Raw genomic sequence first — 18,551 nt, 5'->3', positions numbered from 1 at the left:
TGGAGGCGTTTGGTTCTCATGGGGGCGGCGTTGAGGAACTGTGTTTCAGTGGGGACGGGGAAGGCTCAGCAGCACTGACCAGTTTGCCGTTCTGCTGCTACTAATGCTCACTAATCTGCCAGATGCCTCTATTAGCAAATGCGATATATGGGTCACACTCTGTTCATAACGCGTCACAACACATATTATACACATTTAGTATGACGTAATCACTGCACAAGCTTCTGTTCATTTATGTTTATTTCTAACCCCATTTATTATTGGCTGTCCAGGCTCCCATTAAACAGTCACTTCAGTGGTTTCAGCTAAACCAAGCCAGAAGTCTTCACCTGGCACAGATGCCACACCAAAAGCTCTCTCTATCTCCATCCTGTAAATACTGCTCTGATAAGCTGGACACATTTGTGGAGACAAAACCAGTTTCGGAGGATGTTCCGTTTTATCTGCTTCTTCCGTCCCCGGACCGCGACGATGATTGCATCGTCGTGTATCATCACAGATCGTGGCGAGAGGCTTAGACGCCGGTTCTGCCAGAGAGGCTGCTCTGTCGGCTTCACAGACAACACACGTTAGCTCGCCATCTGGGGGAGCAAAAATGTTGCTCCTCTGTTGCCAGACCGGAAAGCAAAAGTTAACTACTATGCATGCTTTATATTTTGATGCACACATACACACAGCTGTTTAATCATATATTCATTCAGAACATTAAGCAAGGCTTGTCATTATCATTATTTACCAAAACACTCACCCATCAGGGATTTATCAAGATATTCACCAATCGCCACTTTACTTCATGCGTTTAGAAAGCACACAAATACAGTCAAAGAATGAAAATACACAGTGGTTCATTAACTGCTGTTATCTATGTGTTATTACCTTTAACGATTAGCTGGTATATTAGCATTACCTGTAACAACACAAACAGAAAAATGGGTTTGTATTGAAATATTCTTTCTGCACATTGTCAAGCCATTCTGTCGTGGCTGTCTGTGACAAAGTGGAACCAGCATTTTCCTGGTACATAAATCTGTCAGCCTGAAGCCGAAGAAAAACAAAGATGTCGAAAATGTGAGTGTGAAGGAGTGTAGGATACGATTTCACAGTGCTGTCTGTCTCGCACAGACAAAACAAGCAGATGTGCTTTCAGAACAAGCATTTTACACAGACCTTCGTCTCTTCCCATCACGCACACACAAAGGAAAAAAAAATCATTTGAAACACGCTCCCTCATTTATTTCAAGGGCGGTGGACTCTCTACGTGGGAGTGTGTCCCTAAAAAAAGGCACACACTCCCATCCTAATTGCTGAACAGAACGTTGAGCGAGGTTAGAGAAAAGCCATCTACAAATGTGAGCTGTCAAACAAAGGCAGCGAGAGTTGAGCCATTAATCAAAAGCCTCTTCTCATTATCATTAGTGGGAAATGCTGACTGTCCGTGTCTGCGGCTCCGCAGGCCTGCTGAAGATTTCTCTCGCAACAAAGAAAGACTATCTCCAGAGAAATCAGTGGAGGACGACATCATCTCCGGTGCAACACAAACAGTATGTAAGCATTTCTTTATGCTAATCGCCTCAAACACGAGAGCAAATGTCAAGCTAATTTACACCACCTGCCAGGAAAAAAGAAGTAAACCAAACTACTTTTCTGTTATGGCTTCATTAATTTTGGGGGGAGCACCTGCTTCTGTCTCGCTAACCGCAGGACAACAGGAAACAACAACAGGAAATCTGCATTTGATTTTAAGTCATTCTGGCTTAATTGCTGTAACAAAAGTGTTTGCACCGAGGTGAAAATGAGACGACCAAAGAGTGAGGGTTTACCTTCGGGGAGTGCCATCTTCATAAGGTTGAATTATAACCACTTTGACGGTGACTGAGGTGCGCAGCAGGTCAATCATCTGCTCGTGAGTGAGGGTAGCAACGGCCACCTTGCAGATCTCCACCAGTCGGCTGCCCTGTCTCAGTCCTGCCTTCCAGGCGAAACCAAAGGGCTCCACGTCGGCTACGATGCCCTCGAAATTGACGTGGAAGCCGAGCTGGCCGAGGCCATTCCGGCGAAGTGTCATCTCCGTGGTTTCGCACCCTCTGGTGGCGATCTGGAAGCAGAATGAAAACGGCCGTTTTTATAATCTACGATAAAAGGCAGGTGAATTTGTATTTCACGGCACAGATCCTGAGCTTTAAAAACCGAAGGACTTAATAGATACTTTAGCTGGAAACAGAATGCAATACACATGACAGTGAGGAGATGAGACAGAGAGAAAAATGAATGATCTTAATATTCTTTAATAAGAGCCTTCAAAGCTAACAGAGTATATTCCAACAGCGAATGGTTTGCATCATTTGTAAGATGTGTGTGGGTTTTATTACACATGCATGCACAAGAAAAATACTATCAAAGCCTCCAAAGCAGAAGCAGAAGTCCTTAGGCAGCAAGCCTCCAGCATGTTTGTTTGGCTAATTCAAAGAACCTTTCAAACTTGAAGTTAATAAGAGGCTACATCGCACGGCTAACCGTCTTGCCAAAGAGCCGCACACAAATACACACCTGTCTCTGTGGACAGTAACTACAGTAGCTCTTTTCTTCATGCTGCACGGGGAACGCAGATCTAATTGGCCCCTGAGACACGGACATGTCCACAGAGCCGAGTCTATTAGGTAAAGTCAGTGTCAAGGGAGAAGTTTGGAGCGTAATATTTATATACAAATACATAATCTGCATCAACTGGCAGTTAATTAAAGCACTTTCTCCCCCCCCCACACCCAGCATGAAAAGATGACTCACTTCACCCTCTCTCGCCATTGTGCAGACTGCTGCCAGAGACGTGACACTTTCCCTAAGGATTCTTGGTGGACAGTCTCTGCTTGTCAGTTGTGCTCTTGGATGAAAATGAAAGTTGGGTCTTGTCCAATTATGTGCTTACATGCAAATTAAGCTGCTCGCTTTGCTCAGTGGCGGCTTGGCATCATCCTTCGCTTTAATGCAACTCCAGTTCAGTAAAAGTTCAGGCAACCTACTTGCTTCAATGGTTTTATTTCAGCACAACACAAACACAGCAAAGTAAGTGGAGTAGTGGAGCACCTATTTGCACAGTGATGACATAAAATGACTGACTACATTATAGCTACACTGCGAGAACACATTAGGACTACACGGTTTATGACAACGAATGGGGAATAAAACCTCACGCTACATCCAACGAGCTTTAATCACCCATTGGATTAGTCTCGGTTCAGTTGTGGGTGACTGCCTCCATTTGCTTCAGAGTGGCAACTAGCTTCAGGGACACATTAACACAGACTATGGATTGTCAACACTCCACACCAGATTCTCACGTCAGCAGAACCCCATTATGAACCATCATGCAATAACTGTCCTCTTAATAGGATACAACTGTAAAATTTCAGCAAAGGAGCCCATCCAGTAATTATACACAAACACAGTCCCTGCTTTATGTGCTAATAAATAAGAAGCCAAAGATACTTCGGGTTCAAAATCTAGAGAAAAGACGCCAAAAACTTAGCAATCATTTTAAATTTCCAAAAAGAACTGGAAATATGAAACATAAAAGTTCTCCGGGGTAAAGTCTGGACTAAATGGTTTGTGTATGAAGGCTTCTGCGTTTGGGACCATGAATCAAACACCCCTTTTTCAGAAATCCATTAGGCCTAAATAATAGCTTTCTAAATGCTTTCATTAGAGCCCTTTATTCAGTCCAACCACCAAATTAATCTGCTCAGGTTCTCCTACGAGCTGCTCAGATTCATAACGCTTGACTCTAAGAGTGCATCCATCATCTCACAGGAGGTATTTGTGGCCTATGAAGATACTTGGATGAGAAAAGGGACATAAAGTCAACATGTGTGCACGTCCTGCTGGCCAAACCAATAACAGACTAATAACCGGCCATAAAAACTACAACAAACATTATCAGCCTCAAATCTGTTGTAACTACTGTTGCCAAACAGTGTTACTGGCACTGTTCCTCAGTGATAGGTCTGACAGTCGGACACTGCTCTGACACTGATGGCACCGTCTGCATGTTTCTCAGACATGACAAAACCTTGTCATTCTACTGGAAGTGCGGACTGGTAAATCTGTGGCCGCTTTATACTTCAGGAATCGGCATCAACGTCATGTAGCTTCTTGTGTGATTCTGAATATTTTAGCTTAACGGAGCTCAGCAGCACTGTGGGACTGCAGGAGGTTATCAAAGCTTTTACTTGTCTGTAACAACATGTATGACCTCAAAATGGTGCTAATGAGCACTAATTAAGAAGCTCTTTTATTGATCAACATGCTGCTTCTCTCTGTTATATGTGCCAGTAAAATTGCTTGTTGCTTTTTGGATTGTTGTTTGAATAAAGAAATAATCATAAAGGCTACCATGGCATTTTACTACCGACAGCATAAATGATAAGGAATCAGAAAATTGTTTACAAATACAATTACAAGTGTTTAAAATGTCATCATATATCAAATAGAAAAGCAATATAATTGCAAGGTTTGGAGTTAGGAGAATGATTAAAAACTTATAACTAATTTAATACATATTTAATCTAGATAAACACAATATAGTATTATAAAACTATTCCAAATTATTTAGTTCCAAAACATGCAAAACAAAACCCAACCAGACAAAAGAAAGTGGCGTATGTGGCACCCGAGCAAAGAGAACATGCATCGTAAAAACTGAACATGCGGCCAACCAGCTCCGCAACCCGGAGAGCAGGACGCTATCACAAAGCTTTTAGTTGCGCTCTCACACTGGGCTCCTCTGTGTGTTACAGTTGGCAATCTGTTCACATTACATCACAGGTCGGGCAGCCTGTAAATCCCACCAATGAAATTTGATTCGAGTCAACCTCCAGGACATTTGGGAAAATGCAGACACCTTTGGGAACAAGTATGCCTGGTCAGCTTATACCCAAATAAATGTGCCTACAGCTTGCTGCTCCATTGCCTGTATCACAACACAAACAGCGATCCGTACTAACTTTATAATACTTTATAAAACTGGGCTGTGGAATATTAATCAGGAATTCCTTGGAGAAGTGGACAGAAAATGTGAGGGGAAATTAGCATAGCAAATGAGGAAGTGATGTCCTTTGGCTAATCACGAATGCTAATATATCCCGCTCTGTCCTTCCTTAAGATGAGTGTGTGTAGACGCTGAATGACATCCGTGTCCTTTAAAGAGTAATTATGGGAAAGACTTCTTCAGGTTCTGGTGTGGCTGTTTTTTTTTTTTTGGTAAGGATATGCAGAATCTTTGTGCTCAGGTGCACATTTATTCATTCTCATTCAGAAGCTCTTCTGAGAGTCTCAGTTCATTGCAAGAGGTGATAATAAAAATTATCCGAGCCTCCTTTAATCCTCAGAAGAATCTGATCCTCATTCAGGTTTTTAGCAGGAAATTGGTTGTTACTTGTTGGCTGAACAACTGATTCGCTGGCTAGGGTCTGCTGCAAATTTCAAGACTGCTGATGCAACTGCCAAAAAGGGACTGTGCAGGATAAGTGCCGGAAAGCACACAGCCAGGCATGAAAAAGGTCAGGCACAGCTCAGGTTTGGATTTTGGGATTCAACCACGATGTTATTTAAGGAAAACAAAAGGCTGCCTGATTAGAGCTTCACTTAACAAATCATGGAAACTAGAATAGGAAAAGCAAGACCCTGCAGGTACACAGGAAGCAGAAACAAGGTGTCTGAGGACAGCATCTGGGCTGTGTAGCCAGGTGTACACCATTTTCAAAATTTCAAGACACCTGGACCCACATAGCCCAAACAGTAACACAATGTAGCTAAGCTAGAATTACAAAATAGGGATGCGAGGACTGGGACTAAGTGGGGAGCTCTCAATAGGAGTAAAGTAGTAGTATGAGGCCACGTGTCCTCTATTCTTAGTCTGCCAGACCCCCAAAAAATAAAACAAATTGCCTCCGTTTCCAGCCTTCCCCTTCAAAACTGGGTTGGTGTCCTGCTAGAAAGAGTCTCCCTGTAAACCTGCACCCAGACAGTCCCCATTTCAAGAACGCCCCCCCAAAAAAAAAAAAAAAAAAAAAAAAAAAAAAAAAATCACATTTTCTCTAATCTTTCAATCCATTAAATGAACTGTCTGCGGTACTGAGCTGCTTCGGCTTTATTTATTTAGTCAGTTTTTGTGAAAATTGCGTGATATGTCATAGTGGTTTATCCTGATCAAGAGCAGGACATCTGCAACTGTGTGACCCGAACGGTCGCCTGTGCACCTCTGCCGAGTCTGTGATGAGCCAAAGAAAGCTTTCAACAGGAGGTCTGTAATCCTCTCTGAACTCTGATGGCTCTGCTTTACAGTTTCACATTCCCGTTAATGCACAATCAGAAAAAAGAAAAAAAGAGGGAGCCGCCTGAAAAGCAAGTGAGGTTCGGGTTAATTTAGTGAGATATTTTCACTGCATGTGTGTGAGGGAGTGGAGGCCAAAAAAAAGGGGCCATTAAATCTCTGTTGCTCTGCAACACATGAGAATTGACGGCACGAATAAAGGTTAAATGAGCAACAGTTTTGCTGACCCAACCGTGAAAAACAGAATTAAAAGGTTTGTGGTCAAGCATTAAAGCTGCAACTGCAAGAGCAACATTTGCTGAATGCACCGTTTCACCGCAGAGCCCACAAGTATCCAAAGTACAACGCTCCACTGCCACATTAAAAGTAAACTTTCCTTCACATGCACTTCACTTTTTAGACACGTGGATTAACCACAGTCGCCCAAATAATGTATTTTGCAGGCAACAACATGCAGGTGAAAGTGCAGTAGCATGCACGGGGGCGGGGAAGAGGCCCTGATTGTGTTTTATGTGCATTGTTTACAACATGTTTAGAAAATGTGAACCTGTCTCTATTTCTAGTAAAACCCAATAAGTGCCATATCATCATTATTTTTGGTGCTGCTGATGCTTGGCTTTTATTTTTTAAATCTTACTGTAATTTTTTATGTTTATGCATTAGCGCCAACAGCTGCACCTTTCCGTGGAGCTATTAAAACTGTGTTACGCACTAGTAGTAGACAGCGTAATTGTTTTTACTGTAATGTGCTCATTATTTCACAAATAAACTGGATGTCAAATTTATACAAAAACCCCTCAATTAAACAGACAGGGCAAACAGAATGAATTACTAGCTCTGTGAGGGGGGTGTGGTGTTGGAAACTGATTCATCTAATGTCTTTTGTTCTCTCAAATCTCTACATATGGTATGATTAGTGACACCGAAGACGAGGTGCTACAAAAAGGATCATCCCACTGGCTTTCTGTGGTCTAATCCAGCAGTTATTGAGAGCTTTGGGATGACAGATTATTCCAATGCAGACACGAAGAGATTTACCTCTAGTCTCTGCACCATCTCCCGGATGTCTTCTCCGCAGTTGTCGTGAGCAGACAGCATGACACACTCGCCCCGTTCATAGAAAATCTTAATGCTCATAATCCCTGAGGTCCACCCGATGACGTCGCGGCACGAACAGTTGAAGATCACATTTTTTGATTCCTCCTCAATGAGCACAATGAACTCATTGGATATACCAAGCAAGCAGTCAAAGTCCAGCGACTGGCCAAAGTCCCGGGCACGGACGCTCCAGGTGATCGCTCCCACGCTGAACAGATGCGCGTCCTTCCTGGGTTTCACCTTCTCCTTCTTCTTGCCTCCGAGGCTGATGAAGCTGAATTTGACAGCTGAGTCGATAGTGGCCGTGCTGACGAAGTTCTCGGCTAGGTCCTTCAGGTACTCCTGCCGCGTACGAGTCGCCATGGCCCGAAACTTCTCCGACTTGTGTGCTGCGTTCTCCCCGTTGATGACCTTGGCAAGCAGGAAGTCCCTGAAAACCGCAGACTTTGGAAAAGTTACAGACTTGGGAATAGGGGGGCCAAATGGAGGCACGTCTTTAGATCTGGACACAGCCACACTGGAAAAAAATAAAATGCGGGAGTGACAGTTAAGAAAAAGAGCAGCGTAGATATTGAAATGAATGAATAATGAGCAGGCGCTGAAATTATATGCCTTTTGGTAAAATTATTTCTGCTGAGACTAATCTTTCTCCCTTCAACAAATGCTATGTTATTAGCAAGAGTCGTCTTGACTTCAGAAACTCTTGAGTCGTAATTCATAAGTCATAATTTCAAGGTGTCTCTGAAGATAATAACTGTATCATCACTGAGCAGATGAAAAGAGCCCTGTGATTCTGGCGCATTACTATGAAGTCATAAGAGAAACCACAGAAATCACTGAGCAAGCTATTATTATTATCCTTTTAAATTAAGTGCTCTTAAAAGTTCACGCAGAAGAGCCACTTGACACAAAGACATCTATGAAAAACACATCAGAAGATCAACACGTTCGCCTAAACTGTCTCGAGCACACCATTTCGCTTCTTATCCCGTGGTGTAGCACTCTAATATTTAGTGGTTTGACTCAATGCCACCAAACTCAGATGTTTTTCTACTTTCTTCTACCCTGCACGCTTTTCTTTACCAACCAGAGTAAAAAACAGTTTTGGGAGTGCCTTGCAGGCGTGATGCATGCTTGTTCCATTTACCTGTAGCAGACGTTATCAGTGCACGGGTTGTGGACTTTGACAATGACAAACACATGCTGGAAATGAGAGCGGATGTTTTTTGGAGTGAAAGGAAGGGCCCCGGGCTCCTGAAACACTATGGTGACAATGTCATTGCCAATGTGCCTCTTCCTTAGCAACTGCAAGAGAAAAAGGAGAAATGGAAATTAAATTAGATAAAAGATGAACACAGTCAGGTTAGTTTAAGAGTACAGAAGTTTGGAAAACACATTATCGCTTTAAGATTTCAATTCGAATGAGAGCATGCGAGTGTTTTTCTGAACAAAGGCCAGCCGTGTGTCAGTTGCAGTGACTCAACAGTCACACAAAAACTTCTTTCTCAACTTAGCAAACATTTGCTAACATTAACCATGATAAGCCACCGATCAATACCAGACAAACTAAGGTGTAGCACCAAGTGCTCATATGTACTGGCCCTTTTATTACTTAGAAATTTTCCCAGCAAACCTTAAAGTATCATGCCTATATCCAAGAAAAACAAAGAATTTTGGGTGACAAAAACGTCCTCATTAATGGACAGAATGGACATCTCTTATAAACCAGGAAATGATACAAAAGCATTTTTTTTAAATGCAACAAGATATGATTGACAGCTCTGATAACAGCCATAAACCACATGTCACAGGACTTAAAACAAAACCAAAAAAACAACAAAAACAAAACCCCCCAAAAAACATGCCAGTTATGTAAAAGTTCCTTATTTAATTAACCCTATGATGCCTGAACCAAGGTGGTTATATTAACTAAAACTTGAGGTATTGACAGACGTGTTTATGGATATCTGGATTTTTATAACACTACGAATCACTGCTTTCAAAAAGTTATGTTTTTATTATACAGCCTGATTTCCCCAAATCTTACCTGTGACTTATGCTCTTGGTACAATAATAATGAAGAAAAAAAGCCTAAAACTAACACTGAAACAAAAAAGAAAAGAAAAGAAAAAAGGCTAAACTAAACATTTTCAAACAACAAAAACTAAACTGAAATAAGAAAATCCACTTGAACTTGAAAACAAAAGGTCAAAATGAAATAATAATAATAATAATTAAAATAATTAGAAAATACAAAACTATAGTAACTGTAGTCTAGTCATTAAATAATTGCCGGAAAATTTACATTTTTTTGAAATTGGAATGTTTATTGAACTTTTTGACAAATTAAAAGAAAACAAATTAGGTTTTGCTACATCCAGAATTTTTATTTATTAATTGTTTAAAAAAAATGTGCAATTTGTTCAGGCTTTTCGAACTCAACAGGTAATGCTCATGTATCAAATATGATACACTTGGCATTAGAGGGATAAATTCCTGTCTCATTGATTGGGCCTCTGCACAATCTTGTGGCGTGTACGTCACGTTCTCAGTAGGACATGGTGTGGTAATTGAGAAAATGAGGTTGTCACCGTTTATGTTTCCTTCCCACACGCCTTTCCTTTGGAAACAATTTTTCAATCATAGACTCATGGGTTGCAACAAGCTTTGATACAACTGATGGGACAAAACCTGTTTAGCATCATTTTCCTGGATTAACATTTGAGCATCTTTATTACACTGAATGCAGGGACGGGGGGCATCAGTTCATCCCCTGCACGAAACAAAAAAAATCAATCCTTTGAGTAAGCTCTCACATTTTGCCCTTCTCCTCGACAGAATCACTGTTCCCGGTTTGGATACAGAAACTTTACTGGACAAAGGGATTTTTGGGTGGTAGAGATATCAACTAACTCAATTTAGGATTTGTGTGTGAAGGGCACATGTCCACTCAAACCCAATTTATACTGCTTGTATTGTTGGCCTGTGCAGGTCATTAACCCCCATTCTCTGGTTGGTGTGAGCCTGTCAGTCAGGGTCGGTGAGAGCCCGAAACAAGCAGGATTAGAGGGTGCAGGGGTGATTTGGAAATGATGAAGGGATGAACAGGTCAAGCTCTGCTTGGCCCTGCTGGAATATTACCACCAGGGATTAAATCAAACAGTCCCACTTTATGAAATACAATTGGATGAAAGGTAAAGAGAAAAAAAACACCACCAATCATATGTTTCTACACTCACTTGTTAGATGTTTCTGATGTTTTAGACTGTACATCCAGCCTCCATCAAGGTATTCTAATCTCTACAGGGTGGTGCCCACAGGTTGTATTATGGACTCAAAAAGTACAACCATGTGATCGGCATAGAGATTAATACAGTGAATGTCTGTAATCTTATCTTTAGAGGGCCATCGTTCAACAGTCCACTGCTACATCCACCTAATTCCACTTGTTAGCACGGACAGACAGAGGTCCATCTAATACCGCGTCTGCTTCAGCCCCTGGGGAAGCACTGATTAAAGTCCTACTAGGGGGTACCGTCGCTATGGCAATGCTCGTGCTTTCAACTGATAGGTCATTACCGTGGCGAAATGAGTCTCTGGGGAAGATTGGCAGTAGTCAGGATAGGTGATATCCTAAAAGGAACTTGCTCAGGGATTTATTAAAGCTATTAGACATCAACTGAGTACACAGAAGGGCAAGCATGGTGGTGTGCTGCAGAAGATAGAGCCTGAAGGGTACAGTTTACTCACCTGCTGCCGGTTGTTGGGTGTGTAGGGGAGCATGGTGGACACGTGAAACATCAGCTCGTAGTCTTTATAGGTTGTGTAAAGAGAGTGCGTGCCTGTGGAGTCCGCTATAAGAGAAGACAGGGAGGTCAGGGTCTCAGGCCAGATTGCAAAATGTAACCGAGTTAGCTGATCTGATGATATCATAGAACAAAAATTAAGATTGAAGATGCACTACAGTCCCTGTAAACACATACAGCGGAGCATCTGCACTCAGCAGGACTGGAAATGTGTGGGTTAGCATTTGTGGATGTTTAGCTTGGCGAGTGTGTTGTGCATTTTATCTTACTCTTGTTATCCAGCTGAGCTCTGTACTTGGTGAAGCCTTTGAGGCGCACCCTCTGACCAAGCAGATCCAAGAACTCATCCAGCGCTGGGCCGGCACTCTCGTTGTTGTACATCTCTTCCTCTGTGCTCTGGCCAGCCTTGCAGTAGAGTACTCCCACCTTGTGCTGGAAGCTTAGCTGGAATGAGGAAAATAGACATAGACACTCAGTGAGTACCATTTCCTGTTGCTGATCGGTATCACGCACACCACACTCATACATACTGTATATTAAGCACTCAAAGCATGCAAGTGCCCACTTTCCATCATGTCACAGCTAATGTGAAGGCCTTCATAACCCTTCTTGGGGGGGAGAGAGAGCTGAAATCCCCTTTTGTGAAGCTAGGCTATGAACTCTCAGGAGCACTGTGCAGAGTATAAATCAACCTGAGCTATTAGCTGCTACTTAAGAGCAGCTGTGGGGCGACAAGGGAGTGGATTACAGACATACAGCAGAACAGTTTCGGTTTATGAAAGAAAACGGCATAATCTGCCAACAACAGTATTTCAATACTTTCTAATGGACCTCTTCCTTAGGAGATACTTTTGTAGCTGTGAAATACTAGGAAGATTGTTTAACAAATGTGTCTACATACAGATGTCTTGTTTATTGAGAAGACCATCTAAAGGCATAGAAAAGGGAGCCAAATCTCTCAAGTTTCCACCACAAGCGTTGCTGTAATTCAGAAATGTCTGATATGAACTCATCTCCTCAAGAGACAGGAAGAAATAAAACATCTGGAGTGATTCTCTTGTGAGATTAGTGTGAGAGCATCTCTCCACTACATGAGTTCTAAGGCTTACACCCTCCCAATGATAGCAGAAGATGGAAAGAAAAAAAGGGTCAAGGGTGGAAACAAATAGATGAGGAGGCAGCCCCTTGCGTTTGGCACCTGTTGCCCTTTATTCACAGCTTCACCTTCATCTTGACCCAGAGTCAATGTGTCGGTACGGCGGGAAGAAAGGGTTTCTCTGAATGTGAATGCTGACAAATGGTCTATATACTGAAACAAATTGGAATTGTCTTTTTCCTCCGTTACAGGTTATGATTTCCCGGTGTACTCCTGACACTGTTGTCATGGTGACTTCCTCCCATCAGGCAGTCTGTTCTGCACTAAAGCTCCTGCGGTTACCAAAAGCTATTATACCATCAAGCCCCGTGGAAATGGCATGATGTGCAATGATGTGGCCTTCTGTCTTTTATCCTGTGTGATATGGACTCGCTTGACCTCCAGCTCCTCTTAACAGCCTAAGGGTAATCACATTAACCTTTGGGGCGAATTTGAAAAGTGCAAGCACACAGGACATATAACAAAGATACAGATGAGTAGTGCTCCTTCGGTGAAGCTTGTTGCATCACCGTCTGTGATGGCTCTTTTTGGAGTGGCATTAGCTTCTGTTAAGGTGGAGCTGTATCCCATTTAACAGATCTTGCCAAAAATCTTAGCAAAGAAAGCATCTCCAATTTTTCTCCATCTGTCCAGAGCTGCAGGGCGTTGAAAACTGAACTCCTGCTCATTCATTTAAACAAAAGCTGAAACTAAAATAAGAACGCACAAACAACAAAAGACACATAATGAGTGGAGAAAGAAATTGGGACAGTGTTTCCCCCGGAGAGCTCTGAGTGGCTCCTGAGGGATGGCGTGGTGTGACATATGTCTGCGCTGCAGTGTCCTGATGCAGCAAAAATCCAAAATGTGGCTACTTAAACCTGGCTACAATCACCACGCACCACTACACAAACATCTGCTGGGGTTATTGCATTAAAGTGTCACTACAGAAACTTCTCCAACTTTCAATGTAAGGCCAGGGGATTTTAAAAAACGCAGTGTTTGTAATTGCAAAATTTCCTGCTTATTCTTTGTTTATGCTATGAATGCGATCACTGCAGGGAGATTAGCTTTCTAGGTTAGGGAGAATATCATCTGTCAAACATAACTTAGAGGAAAAGGTCAGTAACTGTTCTCTGACCTCCTCAACGTTGTCATTACTGTCATGACACACTCATATTTTCCTCTCACTTTCAAATTTATGAGTATTACCAGTGCTTGTAAATTCACAACTTTCATTTTCTAACTGACACAGATAATAATAAACTAAAGAATTTTAATTTTCCAGATTTGAGTCTTTAGATTGAAACAGCAGATACGCATTGAAAAATCAATGGCTTACAAAAAAAACAAAACCTAATTTGTAAATTTCTTACTCAAGATCGCAGCTCTAAATCTCATTAGCTGCCAACTCCTTTTCCACAGTCCATCTGCGCACAGTCAATTCACTGTGATCTACAATGAGATCTAAAATACATTCACATATGCTCTCTTCTCTTCTTACGTCCTAGGCTGTTACGGCGCAGTCTACAAGGCCGCTTTCAGGGATATTCTTTTTGCAGATGCAGGAGACCCTCTCTGACTCTGTTCACAGCAAGAGGAAGCATTTAACAAAGAGACTAACATCTAACATCTCCAAAGAATTGCGCGCGCGCACACAAATCCTCAAAAATATGCATTTTAGGGGGGAAAAAAGTCAGGCAGATCATCAGGCTGCAGTTCTTCCTGTCCCGTATCAGCTTCCTCACATAAACACATTAGAGGGGCGGTCAAAGTCCAGCTTGGCTAAAAAGCAGATTAAGGAGTGCCTGACATATTGAACATTTGCCCGGCAAGAATAACATTAATGATTATAACAGGAGTGTGCAAAAATACTGACATCCAAATATAAAACTGGCTTCCACTGGGCTTTTGGTTTGAGGTCTGCGCAGAGGAGTGCCAACTGGAAGAGCTTCAAGCCCCACTTAGCCTGGGCTCTCCTCCTCTGAAGGCAGTTTCTTGAGATTATTTTATTGCTTTTTTTTTTTTGCCTCCCATGTGTCAGTTTCATCATCTATCAAACTCTTTATCTGCAGACATGGGGAGTCACATGGCAGGTGAACAAACCCCTGTAACATCTGGTGGGAAGAACTTCCTCAAAGCACTTATTTACAAAGTTACTTTGACATAATTGGACACATAGAGCATGCCACCGTGAGTGCATTTAACTTGCTTTAGAGAGGACACTTCATTGCTCTTGTTTATGTGTGTAACGAAATCCTAACACAGAAAAGGGTCTTGGCTGACACTTTCTATTATAAGAACCTTTCCCCTGTCAATTGGAAGGATGGGCGCACGCTAACGAATGTAATTAAACTAATAAGCAGACAATTCTCTGATGGTGAAACAAGTATCACCCCTGGCTAATCCTTCCACTCTCCATTCCATCTTTTTTCCCCCAGTTTCATTACATGAGAAATTAAAGGCCGCAATGAATCTGTGACAGCTGTGAATATAGAGAGCCCATATCACTATTAGCAATTTTATTCAAACAGAGATAATGCAAGATGACACCCTCCACCGTCTGAGCAGCATACCAAATCTCCTGCTCTCAGGCAAAGTAGGCTGTCAAAAGTAAGTTACTCTAACTTGTGTGCAAGTGTCCTATCAGCACAACAAGTGTGCCAAAAACAGATGGTGCTGGCTGCAGAGAGTACAGGACTTCTATTGATTCTATTTAAGCGTGATATTGTCTGCACCTCGGCCCAGGAGTCTGTGTTATCTATCTATAACAAGCAGCCCGTATATAGGACAAAGATTCCTGCTATTTGAAGTTAATCCCTCCCAGTTTCCTTCTATAGCTGAGGTAAATGTCACAAATAGAGACACATACGCCTGAAATATGTAGCGTGATGTGCTAATGCAGTCAAAACAATCTTTCGTTTCTGATATGTGGCTGCGGTGGCTTTAAAATTAAACAGCTGGCAAATCTCTGGACAGACGAGGCTTTCTTCCCTCCTCAGAGAAAGATTTCACATACAGAGACGCACGTTTGTTAACCTGCTGTACCTTGTTAGCGTAATCTGTCTAGGTTTTGTGAAGAGGTTGTGTGATTCACTATTGTTTGTCCAGATGCAGTGACCTCCTGGAGTGCTGGTTGGCAGCCTCACAGTTATGACTCCACAGTGAGTCACTTCGTCTCAACAAGTAGTAGTCCTGCATGTAATGCATCACCCCGTAAAACTACAAATGGTAGTATTTACGCAATTTTTTTCTTTTTTCCCCTTTCTTTTTTTTTTGGGGGGGGGGGGGGTGTCTTAAAGAGAAAAAGGAAGAACCATATGTATACATATCTTAAAATGCAAGACACCAAGTATTAATCATCAAGGCACTGAACCTCAGATTACCCCGTTAAATCAGCAGCAGCAGCAAAAATCTGTGGTAGCACTCAAAACACGGTTCAAGAGGACATCTCAATGTATTATTCACCCCTTGCTCATCCAGCTTGAGGAGCTGTTCCGCGACTTTGGGAGAGTTCATGGCCAGCCTCAGACACTGGATATTCAGCTCAGGGATGACGTATTCAAGTACTTCTTTGAGCGGCAGCCCGCGGGCCGTCCCGTGTCTCGCCGTGGATGGAATGGCATCCTCCAGGATGGCACCACGGAGGGTGGTCAGCTGGCAGGAAAGACAGATGGTGAGGATTTGTCCAGTAAAGTTAACAGTCATATAAACTCCTACTTGTACAGTGTGATAGGGTTGGGTCAGGCATGCTTCCATATGCTGACTGGTGTTAAGGGTAATGACTACATTATGACTCTGGACAGCATTAGGGAACTCAAATTCTAAATAATTGAGACAGGCTAACTGAATACTAGATGTTTGTGTGCCAGTAAACACTTTCAAAACAACAACATCCAAATTTCCATTTGCACAGCCTGTTAACATGTCAGCAGTCAACTGCGGTCCAATAAAAAGGCTTTCCGAAAAGTAGACTTATATAGCAGAGGAAGGAAGAGAGAGCGATGTGGGGCAGGTCGCGCAGAGAGAGCAATGAGGCTAAATGACAGGAGTACATGCAAATAGATGCTCCAGCGGTCGAGGAGTTAAAACACTGCCTGCGTGCCACTTGCAGGGCTACCATGACCCAGATACATTGTTTTATCGTGGGAGTGGTGCTTTAAACCGAGAAGGGCACTGGATATCAGTGACATTTTCCTGCCTGACGCATCTGTTGCACCTGAATTATTCAGTGAATGAGACAAGCCAGCATCAATCAAGACGATACGGTCCCACCAGGGACACCAGGACTCTGCCTCTCCGTTTTTTAGGATTAATCAGGTTGTGTGTTCATCGGGGTGTGTGAAAGTGAGCGAAGGCAGGCAACTACACACCTCTGATACACTGTATCAGTATTTGCATTAATGGCCAATTGAGTCACAACTGGCACCGAATCACTGGACACCTTAGTGCAGATTTAAGAGGGCAGAGAAGTTTCCTGTTGTTTTCGGGGGTACTGAAGCATTCCTGGACTCTTGTACTGCTTGACTGAGCCGCAGGCCGAGTGACCTTAACGTGTCTCACTGAATGTGATATGAGAAATATGAAAAATCCATGTTCGCGCTAGTAAACAATTCTTCAATAAATTGACAGGTCATGAAGGTTCTCCAATCATGCATCCATAATGTAAGCAGTGAGCGAAAAGTGCACATCAGTGTATTATCGTTACCTGACTGGTTCTAAAGGTGACCCGATAGTTGTACTGCGTCCCTTCCTTATCCCTTCCATCGTCTAGCTTCTCCCTGCGGATGCTGACTGCCACGGGTCCAAGATGGTCGTCTACACCGAAATAATTCTGATGCTCTGGAGGGAGAGAAAGAGATATAAAATTAAATGAGAGTTATGCATGTTATCAGACATTATGTTAGCTGGTGAAAGAAAGAAAGCTTAAATATAAGTAATAATAAATTACAGATTTTTAATAAAACACGTAATCAAATTACTGCTGTGGTTTCAGTAGATTATCTGTTTACCTATATACACTCACAGACGAGCTGATTAGTTACATCTGTTCAACAAAGATCTCATCAGCCAGTCACATAGCAGTAACTCAATGCATTTAGATATGTATACACGGCAAAGACGACCTGCTGAAGTTGAAACTAAGCACCACGATGAGGTAAAAGGTGATTAAAGTGACTTTGAATGTGGCATTATCAGAGCTGGGATGTGTATTTGTCAAATTATCAATCTACTGGGATTTTTTCATGGCCATCTCAAGTGTTTACAGAGAAAGGTCTGAAAAGGAGGGGGAAAAACATCGAGCAAGCAGCAGTTTCTGGGTGAAAAAGCCTTCTTGATGGAAGAGGTCGGAGGAGAATGTTCAGAGCTGACAGGAAGGCAACAATAACTCAAACAACCACTTCTTACAACCAAGCAATGCAGCAGAGCTTCTTTGAACGTACAGCACATTAAACCTTGAAGATGGGCTACAGCAGCAGAACACACCGAGGGCCACTCCAGTCAACATAAAACTGAAGCTACAGCCTATTACTCCATCCTGCATTATCTCAAGTGGTTCAGGCTGGGGGTATGTGGTTATTTTCTTGCCATATTTTGGACTCCTTAGTACCAACTGAACATCATTTAAATGCCACCTGAGTGTGTTGCGGATCATGTCCATCCCTTTATGCCCTACAGCGTATCCACCTTCTGATGGCTGCTTCCTTTAGGATAATGGATCATGTCACAAAGCTCAAATCATCGTAAACTAGTTTCTTGAACATGACTGAGTTCATTCAAATTGTCTTTACAGTCACCAGATTTCAATCCAGTAGAGCAAGAGCAGAGTTCACATCATGGATCTCCAGCTACTGTGTGATGCTGTTGTGTCCCTGAGCCTGCCAGCAGTCTCTTTCTGATAAAAAGGGATTTTTTCTTCCCCAGCATCACCAAGTACTTGCTTATATAGAGTCATTGGCCATTGCTTTGTAATAAAGCACTGATAAGACTGCTGCTGCAATTCGGCACTAAATAAATAAAACCCACATGCTCCACGTGGCATTGAGTTTTGCACAATGCAGACACATGCAGACTGAAGTACAGACATGACATAATGTCTTAATATAAGTCTGCATCAATACATTTATGAGCTTAATAATACATCAGGTAATTTCAAAAGAAATTTAATTCAGTTTTCTATTCTGAA

General features: G+C 42.3%; 1 protein-coding gene across 8 annotated transcripts in view; it reads right to left on the bottom strand.

Moving 5' to 3' along the window:
• The window catches only part of LOC113035329 (signal-induced proliferation-associated 1-like protein 2), an 80,100-nt gene that overhangs the window by 25,875 nt on the left and 35,674 nt on the right, over positions 1-18,551 (bottom strand). For all 8 annotated transcript variants that reach the window (XM_080287848.1, XM_026190838.2, XM_080287846.1 and 5 more), the window contains exons 3-9: positions 17,073-17,206; positions 15,833-16,021; positions 11,499-11,673; positions 11,174-11,277; positions 8,571-8,728; positions 7,364-7,940; positions 1,821-2,095 (exon numbers count right to left, since the gene is read on the bottom strand). In XM_080287848.1, coding sequence (XP_080143974.1) covers positions 1,821-2,095; positions 7,364-7,940; positions 8,571-8,728; positions 11,174-11,277; positions 11,499-11,673; positions 15,833-16,021; positions 17,073-17,206 — 1,612 coding nt within the window. The remainder of the gene's footprint in view (positions 1-1,820; positions 2,096-7,363; positions 7,941-8,570; positions 8,729-11,173; positions 11,278-11,498; positions 11,674-15,832; positions 16,022-17,072; positions 17,207-18,551) is intronic.

The sequence above is a fragment of the Astatotilapia calliptera genome, chromosome 13 (assembly GCF_964374335.1).
Source record: "Astatotilapia calliptera chromosome 13, fAstCal68.1, whole genome shotgun sequence".
Taxonomy (NCBI): Eukaryota; Metazoa; Chordata; class Actinopteri; order Cichliformes; family Cichlidae; genus Astatotilapia; species Astatotilapia calliptera.
Note: the sequence above shows the minus strand (reverse complement) of the source record. Positions and strands in the feature narration are given on the sequence as shown.